This window comes from Entelurus aequoreus, linkage group LG03, assembly GCF_033978785.1.
Source record: "Entelurus aequoreus isolate RoL-2023_Sb linkage group LG03, RoL_Eaeq_v1.1, whole genome shotgun sequence".
NCBI lineage: Eukaryota > Metazoa > Chordata > Actinopteri > Syngnathiformes > Syngnathidae > Entelurus > Entelurus aequoreus.
In genome coordinates this window covers 92,742,401-92,756,086 of record NC_084733.1, presented here as the reverse complement: position 1 = coordinate 92,756,086, position 13,686 = coordinate 92,742,401, and the positions used below count along the sequence as shown (strand labels likewise).

General features: G+C 39.2%; 1 protein-coding gene across 1 annotated transcript in view; it reads right to left on the bottom strand.

Annotated features, from left to right (window-relative positions):
• Positions 1 to 13,686, bottom strand: part of LOC133647126 (cohesin subunit SA-1) — a 130,481-nt gene that overhangs the window by 42,228 nt on the left and 74,567 nt on the right. The window contains exons 2-9 of the mRNA XM_062043251.1: positions 11,975 to 12,146; positions 6,073 to 6,193; positions 5,835 to 5,990; positions 4,291 to 4,387; positions 4,140 to 4,216; positions 3,868 to 4,072; positions 1,288 to 1,439; positions 1,148 to 1,221 (exon numbers count right to left, since the gene is read on the bottom strand). Of these exons, the coding sequence (XP_061899235.1) occupies positions 1,148 to 1,221; positions 1,288 to 1,439; positions 3,868 to 4,072; positions 4,140 to 4,216; positions 4,291 to 4,387; positions 5,835 to 5,990; positions 6,073 to 6,193; positions 11,975 to 12,003 (911 nt within the window). The 5' untranslated portion in view covers positions 12,004 to 12,146. The remainder of the gene's footprint in view (positions 1 to 1,147; positions 1,222 to 1,287; positions 1,440 to 3,867; positions 4,073 to 4,139; positions 4,217 to 4,290; positions 4,388 to 5,834; positions 5,991 to 6,072; positions 6,194 to 11,974; positions 12,147 to 13,686) is intronic.

Sequence of the window (13,686 nt, the reverse complement as noted above, 5' to 3'; positions counted from 1 at the left end):
TTCTTCTAGATTTTCCAGAACAACATTTTTAAAAGAAATTTAAAAGACTTTGAAATAAGATTTTAATTTGATTCTACAGATTTTCTAGATTTGCCAGAATAATTTTTTTGAATTTTAATCATAATAAGTTTGAAGAAATATTTCACAAATATTCTTCGTCGAAAAAACAGAAGCTAAAATGAAGAATTAAATTACAATTTATTTATTATCCTTTAAAAAATAAATTTACTTGAACATTGATTTAAATTGTCAGGAAAGAAGAGGAAGGAATTCAAAAGGTAAAAAGGTATATGTGTTTAAAAATCCTAAAATCATTTTTAAGGTTGTATTTTTTCTCTAAAATTGTCTTTCTGAAAGTTATAGAACCTTTATTTAACCAGATAAGAAAACCCATTGAGATCAAGATCTCTTTCACAAGGGTGACCTGGCCAAGAGGTCAACAGCACATGTCACAGAGCAGTTTCAAAATAAATACATTAAGACATACATTTTAAAATACATAAGAGAAGTGTAAAACAACAGAGATTTACATCTTTAAAAACAAGAAGCAAAGTAAAAAAATTAATGGATTTATTTAAACAAGTGAAGACCAAGTCTTTAAAATATTTTCTTGGATTTTCAAATTCTATTTGAGTTTTGTCTCTCTTAGAATTAAAAATGTCGAGCAAAGCGAGACCAGCTTGCTAGTAAATAAATACAATTTAAAAAATAGAGGCAGCTCACTGGTAAGTGCTGCTATTTGAGCTATTTTTAGAACAGGCCAGCGGGCTACTCATCTGGTCCTTATGGGCGACCTGGTGCCCGCGGGCACCGCGTTGGTGACCCCTGCTGTACACGGTTTGTTTGTCTCATCTTGAACAGGTTTGTAGTGAAAACAAAGTTTCGTTGTACTTGTGCAATGACAATAAAGACCTCTCCTATCCTGATCACATAAGCCGACTGGCCGAACTAATGCCGAACTATACACATTACCCGGGGTTTCCTAGGTGAATAGGGGTGCGGATGTGCTCTACGATAAAATAACATTTTATTAAGTGGGGTTTGGCTGGTTGCCAAACCCCTGGTTGCTCGTGCATCAGCTGACGAGACAGCTGTTTGCCGCTACAATGAGTGACAACTACAGTGCCAACGTGAAGAAGCATGTTACCTGTAGCGGTGCACAAAGATGCCTTTAAAGATGGAGTTCATCATGTTCTCAATCTCATCCTGGTTTTCTTGAAGCTGCGCGGACACAAAGGTGAACAATCTGCGCAGGCTGTGAAAAGATCAACACCCGCGATGGCGTACCTCCTTCCTCTTCTGCAGCAGCAGCTCCAGCTTCTCGTTGGCACGCTTGCCGGCCATCTTGTTCCTCTCCGCCTCGTACTGCCGCTGCGTGTTGTCCTGGTGGATGCTCAGGTTGAGGGCCACGTTCACCAGCGCCGTCATGAGCTTCATCGCTAACACGGGAAAAAGGGGACACGGTCAAAGCGGTCTTTGGCCAGCACTCAAGTCAAGTGGCCCCTAAAGGCAGGTTTTATAACACTACTTTATTCAAATGTCCCCTTTAAACTCGTTTTATAACTACCTTTAACTGTGGGGGACATTTTTGTGGCCCCATTAAACACGTTTTAAAACACTACTTTTGTCTGTGGGGGACATTTTTGTGGCCACTATAGACAAGTTTTATAACACTACTTTTGTCCGTGGGGGACATTTTTGTGGCCCCATTAAACAAGTTTTAAAACACTACTTTTGTCTGTGGGGGACATTTTTGTGGCCACTATAGACAAGTTTTCTAACACTACTTTTGTCTGTGGGGGACATTTTTGTGGCCCCTTTAAACACGTTTTAAAACACTACTTTTGTCTGTGGGGGACATTTTTGTGGCCACTATAGACAAGTTTTCTAACACTACTTTTGTCTGTGGGGGACATTTTTGTGGCCCCTTTAAACACGTTTTAAAACACTACTTTTGTCTGTGGGGGACATTTTTGTGGCCACTATAGACAAGTTTTCTAACACTACTTTTGTCTGTGGGGGACATTTTTGTGGCCCCTTTAAACACGTTTTAAAACACTACTTTTGTCTGTGGGGGACATTTTTGTGGCCACTATAGACAAGTTTTCTAACACTACTTTTGTCTGTGGGGGACATTTTTGTGGCCCTTTTAAACACGTTTTAAAACACTACTTTTGTCTGTGGGGGACATTTTTGTGGCCACTATAGACAAGTTTTCTAACACTACTTTTGTCTGTGGGGGACATTTTTGTGGCCCCTTTAAATACGTTTTAAAACACTACTTTTGTCTGTGGGGGACATTTTTGTGGCCATTATAGATAAGCTATTTAAGAATAGTATATTTGTGGCTGCAATAGGCAAGCTTTGTACAAACTACAAAAGCAGTGAAGTTGTCACGTTGTGTAAAAGGTAAATAAAAAGAGAATACAACAAATCCTTTTCAATTTATATTCAATTAAATAGACTGCATTTTTGAATTTTTGCAAATAATCATGAACTTAGAATTTAATGGCAGCAACACATTGCAAAAAAGTTGTCAGAGGGGCATTTTTACCAGTGTGTTACATGGCCTTTCCTTTGAACAACACTCAGTAAAGGTTTGGGAAGTGAGGAGACACATTTTTGAAGTGGAATTCTTTCCCATTCTTGCTTGATGTACAGCTTAAGTTGTTCAACAGTCTCCCTTCTCATATTTTAGCCTTCACACATTTGCAATGTCTGGACTACAGGCAGGCCAGTCTAGTACCCACACTCTTTTACGATGAAGCCACACTGTTGTAACACCTGGCTTGGCATTGTCTTGCTGAAATAAGCAGGGGCGTCCACGATAACAACATATGTTGCTCCAAAAGCTGTATGTACCTTTCACATTAATGGTGCCTTCACAGATGTGTAAGTTACCCATGTCTTGGCCACTAATACACCCCCATACCATCACACATGCTGCCTTTTACACTTTCACCCTAGAACAATCCGGATGGTTCTTTTCCTCTTTGGTCCGAAGGACACGACGTCCACAGTTTCCAAAAACAATTTGAAATGTGGACTCGTCAGACCACAGAACACTTTCCCACTTTGCATCAGTCCATCTTAGATGAGCTCGGGCCCAGCGAAGCCGGCGGCGTTTCTGGGTGTTGTTGATAAATGGCTTTGGCTTTGCATAGTAGAGTTTTAACTTGCACTTACAGATGTAGCGACCAACTGTAGTTACTGACAGTGGGTTTCTGAAGTGTTCCTGAGCCCGTGTGGTGATATCCTTTACACACTGATGTGGCTTTTTGATGCAGGGGATCCAAGGTGTGTAATATCATGGCTTACATGCAGTGATTTCTCCACATTCTCTGAACCTTTTGATGATATTACGGAGCGTAGATGGTGAAATACCTAAATTCCTTGTTGAGAAATGTTGTTCTTCAACAATTTGCTCAGGCATTTGTTGACAAAGTGGTGACCCTCGCCCCCGTCCTTGTTGGTGAACGACGGTGCATTTCATGGAAGCTGCTTTTATACCCAATCATGGCACCCACCCGTTCCCAATTAGCCCGTTCACCTGTGGGATGTTCCAAATAAGTCTTTTGATGAGCATTCCTCAACTTTCTCAGTCTTTTTTGCCACTTGTGCCAGCTTTTTTGAAACATGTTGCAGGCATCAAACTCCAAATGAGCTAATATTTGCAAAAAATAACGTTTTTTTTAGTTCGAACGTTAAATATCTTGTCTTTGCAGTCTATTCAATTGAATATAAGTTGAAAAGGATTTGTTGTATTCTCTTTTTATTGACCTTTTACACAACGTGACAACTTTGTAAGAATAGTATTGTTCAGGGTTGAGTGTACTTCAAAGTAAGTTGAAAGAGGCGTGTCCTCACCAGCTAGCGTGGAGGTGTGTCTGAAGGCTCGGACCTGGGAGTCGGACAGTCCGGTGAGGAGGGAGATGACAGTGTCCATCATGTACTCGTCGTAGATGATGCTGTACTGGCACTGGCGGATGAGCACGCAGATGAACTCGCAGAAGTTGTAGCGGAACTTTTTCCACAGGGGTCCCGGCATGGTGAGGGGGTAATCACCACTGTCCTGGTGGCACAAAGGTGGCGTTGTTACCACAAAGTACACTCCCTCGCACTGTGGACCCGGCAGCTACCTCGTCAAACTCCTCCGTCATCTTGCGGATGATCTCGGCATTCTGCATGTTCCGGAACATCTCGATCCTGACCGTGCCTGGCGCAGGTAACAAAGTGTGGCGTTTAAGGACTCGTGCGTGCGGCGGACATTTGACCGCGGCGGTCTTTTACCCTTGCAGCCGGCACACTGGATGAAGAAGTTGATGAGGTCCAACAGGGCCAGGTCTCGGTCCTGTTTGTATGACTCGATCCACTCGTCCACCACAGACTGCACATGGAAGCACAACACCCGTCAGATACAAACGTGGAAAGCCGTGGCGTGGCGTAGCTTCAACTAGACCGCGTATTTTTAATTAAACCGCATACTTTCAGTTAGGCAGCAGATTTCAAATTAGACAGAATATTTTCAATTAGACCCAACAGCTTCAATTAGACAGCACAGCTTCAATTAGACAGCATGCATTCAATTAGTCAGCATATTTTCAATTAGCACGCACAGCATCAATTAGACAGCATATTTTCAATTAGAGCACACAGCTTTAATTAGTCAGTATCTTTTCAATTAGAGCGTACAGCTTCAATTACACAGCATATTTTCAATTAGACAGCACAGCTTTAATTAGTCAGCATATTTTCAATTAGCACGCACAGCTTCAATTAGACAGCATATTTTCAATTAGAGCACACAGCTTTAATTAGTCAGAATATTTTCAATTAGAGAGCACAGCTTTAATTAGACAGTATATTTTCAATTAGAAAGCATATTTTCAATGAGACCGCAAAGCTTTAATTAGTCAGTATATTTTCAATTACAGCGCACAGCTTTAATTAGTATATTTTCAATTAGAGTGCACAGCTTCAATTAGACAGCATATTTTCAATTAGAGCACACAGCTTTAATTAGTCAGCATATTTTCAATTAGACAGCATATTTTAAATTAGAGCGCACAGCTTTAATTAGTCAGCATATTTTCAATTAGCACGCACAGCTTCAATTAGACAGCATATTTTCAATTAGAAAGCATATTTTCAATGAGACCGCAAAGCTTTAATTAGTCAGCATATTTTCAATTAGAGCACACAGCTTTAATTAGTCAGTATATTTTCAATTAGAGCACACAGCTTTAATTAGTCAGTATATTTTCAATTAGAGCGCACAGCTTCAATTAGACAGCATATTTTCAATTAGAGCACACAGCTTTAATTAGTCAGTATATTTTCAATTAGAGCACACAGCTTCAATTAGTCAGAATATTTTCAATTAGAGAGCACAGCTTTAATTAGACACCCTATTTTCAATTAGAAAGCATATTTTCAAGGAGACCGCAAAGCTTTAATTAGTCAGTATATTTTCAATTAGAGCACACAGCTTTAATTAGTCAGTATATTTTCAATTAGAGCACACAGCTTTAATTAGTCAGTATATTTTCAATTAGAGCACACAGCTTTAATTAGTCAGTATATTTTCAATTAGAGCACAAAGCTTCAATTAGTCAGCATATTTTCCAATAGAGCGCACAGCTTTAATTACACAGCATATTTTAAATTAGAGCACACAGCTTTAATTAGACAGCATATTTTCAATGAGAGCGCACATCTTCAATTAGTCAGTATATTTTAAATTAGAGCACACAGCCTTATTTTCAATTAGACAGCCTATTTTCAATTAGACAGCATATTTTCAATTAGACAGCATATTTTCCATTGGAGCGCACCTGCATGGCGCTCTTGCCCAGCTTGACGACTTCAAAGAGGGTGATGGGGTCCATGCCCTCGCCATTGTACTGGGCTATGCCGTTGGCCTTGCCTCGCCCCCGGCCCCCGCCCATACCCTTCTCTGCGGGCGTCTTCCTGGGCTTCTTATTGGCCGTCTGCAAGGAGGCAGAGTGACGTGACACGTGAATGGCGTTACGCGTGTGCGTGCAAACACTTTTGACAAAAGTGGATTCTCACCCCGGCTTGTTTGCCGGGCCTCCCTCTCTTCTTCTTGCCTTTCACCTCAGGGTCCTCCATGTCCCCCATGCTCAGGCTGAGACTCACCGCCTCTGTTGCCCCCGACTCATTGGACGAGTCCCTGGAAGCACAATGGTGGTCTTAGTACAAATACATTCATCACCTGCACTCCACTTGAGCAACAACATGCTAACATTTAGAACTTATTATCATTTAATGATGCCCTCATAGTAATATGTGTGTCCTTGAAGGGTGGGTCTGAGCACAGATGTGACAAGAACTGAAGGGAACATCTGACCCATGTATATGTCCATCAACAAGACAGCTTTGTCAAACAGTAGGCTTTGCTACACATCTTCAAATAAAGGCGAGAGCTCTGCCAATAAATCGCAGGTGAGATCGAGGCTATAAGGTGGATCACTTAGTTTTTAACCTAGCATGTTATTGTTCAAATGTGAGTGTAATGATAGCACTTTTTGCTCACGTTTGTGGCTTTAAAGGCCTACTGAAATGACATTTTTTATTTAAACGGGAATAGCAGATCCATTCTATGTGTCATACTTGATCATTTCGCGATATTGCCATATTTTTGCTGAAAGGATTTAGTAGAGAAAATCGACGATAAAGTTCGCAACTTTTGCTCGCTGATAAAAAAAAAAAGCCTTGCCTGTAGCGGAAGTAGCGTGACGTCACAGGAGCTAGTATTCCTCACAATTCCCCGTTGTTTACAATGGAGCGAGAGAGATTCGGACCGAGAAAGTGACGATTACCCCATTAATTTGAGCGAGGATGAAAGATTCGTGGATGAGGAACGTTACAGTGAAGGACTTGAGAGGCAGTGCAGGACGCATCTTTTTTCGCTCTGACCGTAACTTAGGTACAAGCTGGCTCATTGGATTCCACACTCTCCTTTTTCTATTGTAGATCACAGATTTGTATTTTAAACCACCTGGGATACTATATCCTCTTGAAAATGAGAGTCGAGAACGCGAAATGGACATTCACAGTGACTGAACATGTAAATACACGATTAATAATTCAGCTTTGCGAAGCTAAAAAAAATAGAAGCTAACCTAGCTACGTAGCCAACATGATAGCATAGCAGTCTCAAATGCAGATAGAAACTAAATTAAAAAAACCTGACTGGATGGATAGACAGAAGATCAATAATACTATTAAACCATGAACATGTAAATACACGATTAATAATATTCCGCTTGGCGAAGCTAAAAAAACAGAAGCTAACCTAGCTACGTAGCCAACGTGATAGCGTCAGTCTCAAATGCAGATAGAAACTAAATTAAAAAAAACCCTGACTGGATGGATAGACAGAAGATCAATAATACTATTAAACCATGAACATGTAAATACACGATTAATAATTCAGCTGTGGGAAGCTAAAAAAATAGAAGCTAACCTAGCTACGTAGCCAACATGATAGCATAGCAGTCTCAAATGCAGATAGAAACTACATTTAAAAAAACCTGACTGGATGGATAGACAGAAGATCAATAATACTATTAAACCATGAACATGTAAATACACGATTAATAATTCAGCTTGGCGAAGCTAAAAAAACAGAAGCTAACCTAGCTGCGTAGCCAACATGATAGCGTCAGTCTAAAATGCAGATAGAAACTAAATTAAAAAAAACCCTGACTGGATGGATAGACAGAAGATCAATAATACTATTAAACCATGAACATGGGCAGCACGGTGGCAGAGGGGTTAGTGCGTCTGCCTCACAATACGAAGGTCCTGAGTAGTCTTGGGTTCAATCCCAGGCTCGGGATCTTTCTGTGTGGAGTTTGCATGTTCTCCCCGTGACTGCGTGGGTTCCCTCCGGGTACTCCGGCTTCCTCCCACCTCCAAAGACATGCACCTGGGGATAGGTTGATTGGCAACACTAAATTGGCCCTTGGTCTGTCTATCTGTGTTGGCCCTGCGATGAGGTGGCGACTTGTCCAGGGTGTACCCTGCCTTCCGCCCGATTGTAGCTGAGATAGGCTCCAGCGCCCCCCGCGACCCCAAAGGGACTAAGCGGTAGAAAATGGATGGATGGATGGATGGAACCATGAACATGTAAATACACGATTAATAATTCAGCTTGGCGAAGCTAAAAAAACAGAAGCTAACCTAGCCGCGTAGCCAACGTGATAGCATAGCAGTCTCAAATGCAGATAGAAACTAAATTTAATAAAACCCTGACTGGATGGATAGACAGAAGATCAATAATACTATTAAACCATGAACATGTAAATACACGATTAATAATATTCCGCTTGGCGAAGCTAAAAAAACAGAAGCTAACCTAGCTACGTAGCCAACGTGATAGCGTCAGTCTCAAATGCAGATAGAAACTAAATTAAAAAAAAACCCTGACTGGATGGATAGACAGAAGATCAATAATACTATTAAACCATGAACATGTAAATACACGATTAATAATATTCCGCTTGGCGAAGCTAAAAAATAGAAGCTAACCTAGCTGCGTAGCCAACATGATAGCATAGCAGTCTCAAATGCAGATAGAAACTAAATTTAAAAAAACCTGACTGGATGGATAGACAGAAGATCAATAATACTATTAAACCATGAACATGTAAATACACGATTAATAATTCAGCTGTGCGAAGCTAAAAAAAAATAGAAGCTAACCTAGCTACGTAGCCAACATGATAGCATAGCAGTAGCATATTTTCAATTAGAGCGCACAGCTTCAATTAGTCAGCATATTTTCAATTAGAGCATACAGCTTCAATTAGTCAGTATATTTTCAATTAGAGCGCACATCGTTAATTAGTCAGTATATTTTCAATTAGAGCGCACAGCTTCAATTAGACATTAAAAAAATATACCTAAAAAATTAGCGATCATTAATCTTCACCAAGTCGTCACTTGATCGACATTCACGGCACCCGAGGTGTCTTGTGAGATGACGCTGGGATGCTGCCAGATCATTATTAGGAAAAAACGACCGACAGGAAGGCCAGAAACACTTTTTACTTTTTACTCACCTACTCAGTGGCCTAGTGGTCAGAGTGTTTTACTTTGTTTTTTATTCAAGAAAATGTTTTTAATTAATTTATTTATTTTTTTTAAAAGGACCTTATCTTCACCATACCTGGTTGTCCAAATTAGGCATAATAATGTGTTAATTCCACAACACTATATATCGGTATCGGTTGGTATCGGTTGATATCAGTATCGGTAATTAAGAGTTGGACGATATCGGCAAAAAAGCCATTATCGGACATCCCTACTCTCTTTCATAAATAAATCAACATAAATGATATACCGTATTTTTCGGAGTATAAGTCGCTCCGGAGTATAAGTCGCACCGGCCGAAAATGCATAATAAAGAAGGGAAAAAACATATATAAGTCGCACTGGAGTATAAGTCGCATTTTTGGGGGAAATGTATTTGATAAAAGCCAACAGCAAGAATAGACATTTGAAAGGCAATTTAAAATGTCTAAAACAGGGGTCACCAACCTTTTTGAAAGCAAGAGCTACTTCTTGGGTAGTGATTAATGCGAAGGGCTACCAGTTTGATACACACTTAAATAAATTGCCAGAAATAGCCAATTTGCTCAATTTACCTTTAACTCTATGTTATTATTAATAATTAATGATATTTACACTTAGTTGAATGGTTTAAAAGAGGAAAAAACACAAAAAAAATGACAATTACATTTTTAAACATAGTTTATCTTCAATTTCGACTCTTTAAAATTCAACCGAAAAAAAGAAGACAAAAACTAGCTAATTCGAATCTTTTTGAAAAAATTATAAAATTAATTTATGGAACATCATTAGTAATTTTTCCTGATTAAGATTAATTTTAGAATTTTGATGACATGTTTTAAATAGGTTAAAATCCAATCTACACTTTGTTAGAATATATAACAAATTGGACTAAGCTTTATTTCTAACAAAGACAAATCATTATTTTTTCTAGATTTTCCAGAACAAAATGTTTTTTTAAATTCAAAAGACTTTGAAATAAGATTCAAATTTGATTCTACAGATTTTCTAGAATAATTTTTTTGAATTTTAATCATAATAAGTTTGAAGAAATATTTCACAAATATTCTTCGTCGAAAAAACAAAAGCTAAAATGAAGAATTAAATTAAAATGTATTTATTATTCTTTAATATAAAAAAAAAAAATGTACTTGAATATTGATTTAAATTGTCAGGAAAGAAGAGGAAGGAATTTAAAAGGTAAAAAGGTATATGTGTTTAAAAAACCTAAAATCATTTTTAAGGTTGTATTTTTTCTCAAAAAATTGTCTTTCTGAAAGTTATAAGAAGCAAAGTTAAAAAAATATGAATTTATTTAAACAAGTGAAGACCAAGTCTTTAAAATATTTTCTTGGATTTTCAAATTCTATTTGAGTTTTGTCTCTCTTAGAATTAAAAATGTCGGGCAAAGCGAGACCAGCTTGCTAGTAAATAAATACAATTTTAAAAATAAGAGGCAGCTCACTGGTAAGTGCTGCTATTTGAGCTATTTTTAGAACAGGCCAGCGGGCTACTCATCTGGTCCTTACGGGCTACCTGGTGCCCGCGGGCACCACGTTGGTGACCCCTGGTCTAAAGAATAGTGAACAACAGGCTGAATAAGTGTACGTTATATGAGGCATAAATAACCAACTGAGAACGTGCCTGGTATGTTAACGTAACATATCAGTGTTTCCCACACATTCATTTATTTGTGGCGGCCCGCCACGAAAGAATTACGTCCGCCACAAATAGATTTTTTTTTTTTTTTGTATTTTATTTTTCTAATGTTTTTTTATTTTTTTGTCCTGTCCAGCTTCTCAGGCAAATCATATAGTTGATGTAGATGCCCATATAGGCTGTTCAGATTTACTTTACAAAAGAGAAGTGTAGGATACTTCTCTTGTTGCCTTATTTGTATTTGACCACTACTGTTTTCTGTTTATTTGTTACTGACTGTGGCAGGACACCTCTGCCTCTGTTTCACTTTATGTTGCTGGTAAATAATATGGTTGTAGTAGTAGGCTAAAGTTAAATTATTTAGTATGCACTAATTAAAGGGGCAGAGCTTTAAGAGACATTTTAGCTTTTATATTTTATAAGATATATTTTTTGTAAGAACCACAATTAATAAATATATTTCAGTGACTAACTTATTGTTCAAATCTGTATATAAATATGTACATAAAGTGTTGTAATTATATTGTAAAATGGATGGATGGATGGACGTTTAAAACAAAACTGTTATTATTAATTAGTAAGTATACATTTTTTTAGCCTTTTTAGAGAAAATCATATTATTGTAGTAAATTATGCAAATTACTCGATGTCATGGTGACCACGCCCATAGCCACGCCCCCACCGCCACAGGTATCTTGGCAGTTTATGGGAAACACTGCATATTATGGTAAGAGTCATTCAAATAACTATAACATATAGAACATGCTATACGTTTACTGTCACTCCTAATCGCTAAATCCCATGAAATCTTCTACGTCTAGTCTCTTACGTGAATGACATCAATATTATTATTTGATATTTTACGCTAATGTGTTCATCATTTCACACATAAGTCGCTCCGGAGTATAAGTCGCACCCAAACTATGAAAAAACCTGCGACTTATAGTCTGAAAAATACGGTATATGAATGACGTAGATCCCCTCCACTTGGTACATTGAAAAGTAGGTCGCCTGCAGGAAAAGTGTATGTTATGTGTTGTATTTATTACGCTGTACAAGTGCTGAATTGCAGTGTATTCATAAGTGCAAAACATCTGCTGGAAACAAACACAGCTAATGAGCATTAGAGATACAGAAACAGCCAGTAGGGCTCATGACAAGCACTTTTGGATCTCGGCCACCATTGTGAGACGTGAACATAATGTTAGTCACTCACTGGAGAACAGGAAGCTCTGAGGTGATCATCCTGGCGGCGAGGCAACGACGTGTCCAAATGTGCACCTTCTAGGTTTCAGGTGTGAGGCGTGGATGTGGGGGGGGAGGGAGATCTGGAGGGGCAGGAAGGCTCCACGACTGACGGCACTCTGGCTCTTAACTTTCTTCTGTCCCTGGAGGAAAGGCAGATGAGAGACAACATCAGTGAACTGTACAATGCGATCATGCATGATGAGTCTTAAACACACTGGACAGTTCAATCTTTCACAGAAAAAAGGGAAAGCACTAATATGGACGTGTATTGTACCAGCTCAACCCGAGTGGAGGGAGTTTGGCTGGGAAAGTTAAAGGCCTACTGAAAGCCACTACTGGCGACCACGCAGTCTGATAGTTTATATATCAATGATGAAATCTTAACATTGCAACACATGCCAATACGGCCGGGTTAACTTATAAAGTGACATTTTAAATTTCCCGGGAAATATCCGGCTGAAACGTCGCGGTATGATGACGTATGAGTGTGACGAAGTCAGAGTAACGGAAGTTATGGTACCCCGTAGAATCCTATACAAAAAGCTCTGTTTTCATTTCATAATTCCACAGTATTCTGGACATCTTTTGCAATGAACAATGAAGGCTGCAAAGAAGACAGTTGTAGGTGGGATCGGTGTATTAGCAGCGGACTACAGCAACACAACCAGGAGGACTTTGTTGGAGCGCTAGCCGCGCTAGCCGCCGACTTCACCTTGACTTCCTACGTCTCCGGGCCGCCAAACGCATCGGGTGAAGTCCTTCGTCCTTCTGCCGATCGCTGGAACGCAGGTGAGCACGGGTGTTGATGAGCAAATGAGGGCTGGCTGGCGTAGGTGGAGAGCTAATGTTTTTAGCATAGCTCTGTGCAGTCCGGTTGCTAAGTTAGCTTCAATGGCGTCGTTAGCACAGCATTGTTAACCTTCGCCAGCCTGGAAAGCATTAACCGTGTATTTACATGTCCACGGTTTAATAGTATTGTTGATTTTCTATCTATCCTTCCAGTCAGGGGTTTATTTTTTTGTTTCTATATGCAGTTAAAGCACGATGCTATCACGTTAGCTCCTAGCTAAAGCATTTCGCCGATGTATTGTCGTGGAGATAAAAGGCACTGAATGTCCATTTAGCGTTCTCGACTCTCATTTTCAAGAGGATATAGTATCCCAGGTGGTTTAAAATACAAATCTGTGATCTACAATAAAAAAAGGAGAGTGTGGAATCCAATGAGCCAGCTTGTACCTAAGTTACGGTCAGAGCGAAAAAAGATACGTCCTGCACTGCCTCTCAAGTCCTTCACTGTAACGTTCCTCATCTACGAATCTTTCATCCTCGCTCAAATTAATGGGGTAATCGTCACTTTCTCGGTCCGAATCTCTCTCGCTCCATTGTAAACAACGGGGAATTGTGAGGAATACTAGCTCCTGTGACGTCACGCTACTTCCGCTACAGGCAAGGCTTTTTTTTATCAGCGAGCAAAAGTTGCGAACTTTATCGTCGATTTTCTCTACTAAATCCTTTCAGCAAAAATATGGCAATATCGCGAAATGATCAAGTATGACACATAGAATGGATCTGCTATTCCCGTTTAAATTAAAAAAAATAATTTCAGTAGGCCTTTAAATCAGATGTTATATTCCACCGTCTCAGAAGTCTCATTATGATAACAACTCCGCCGTCTTTTCT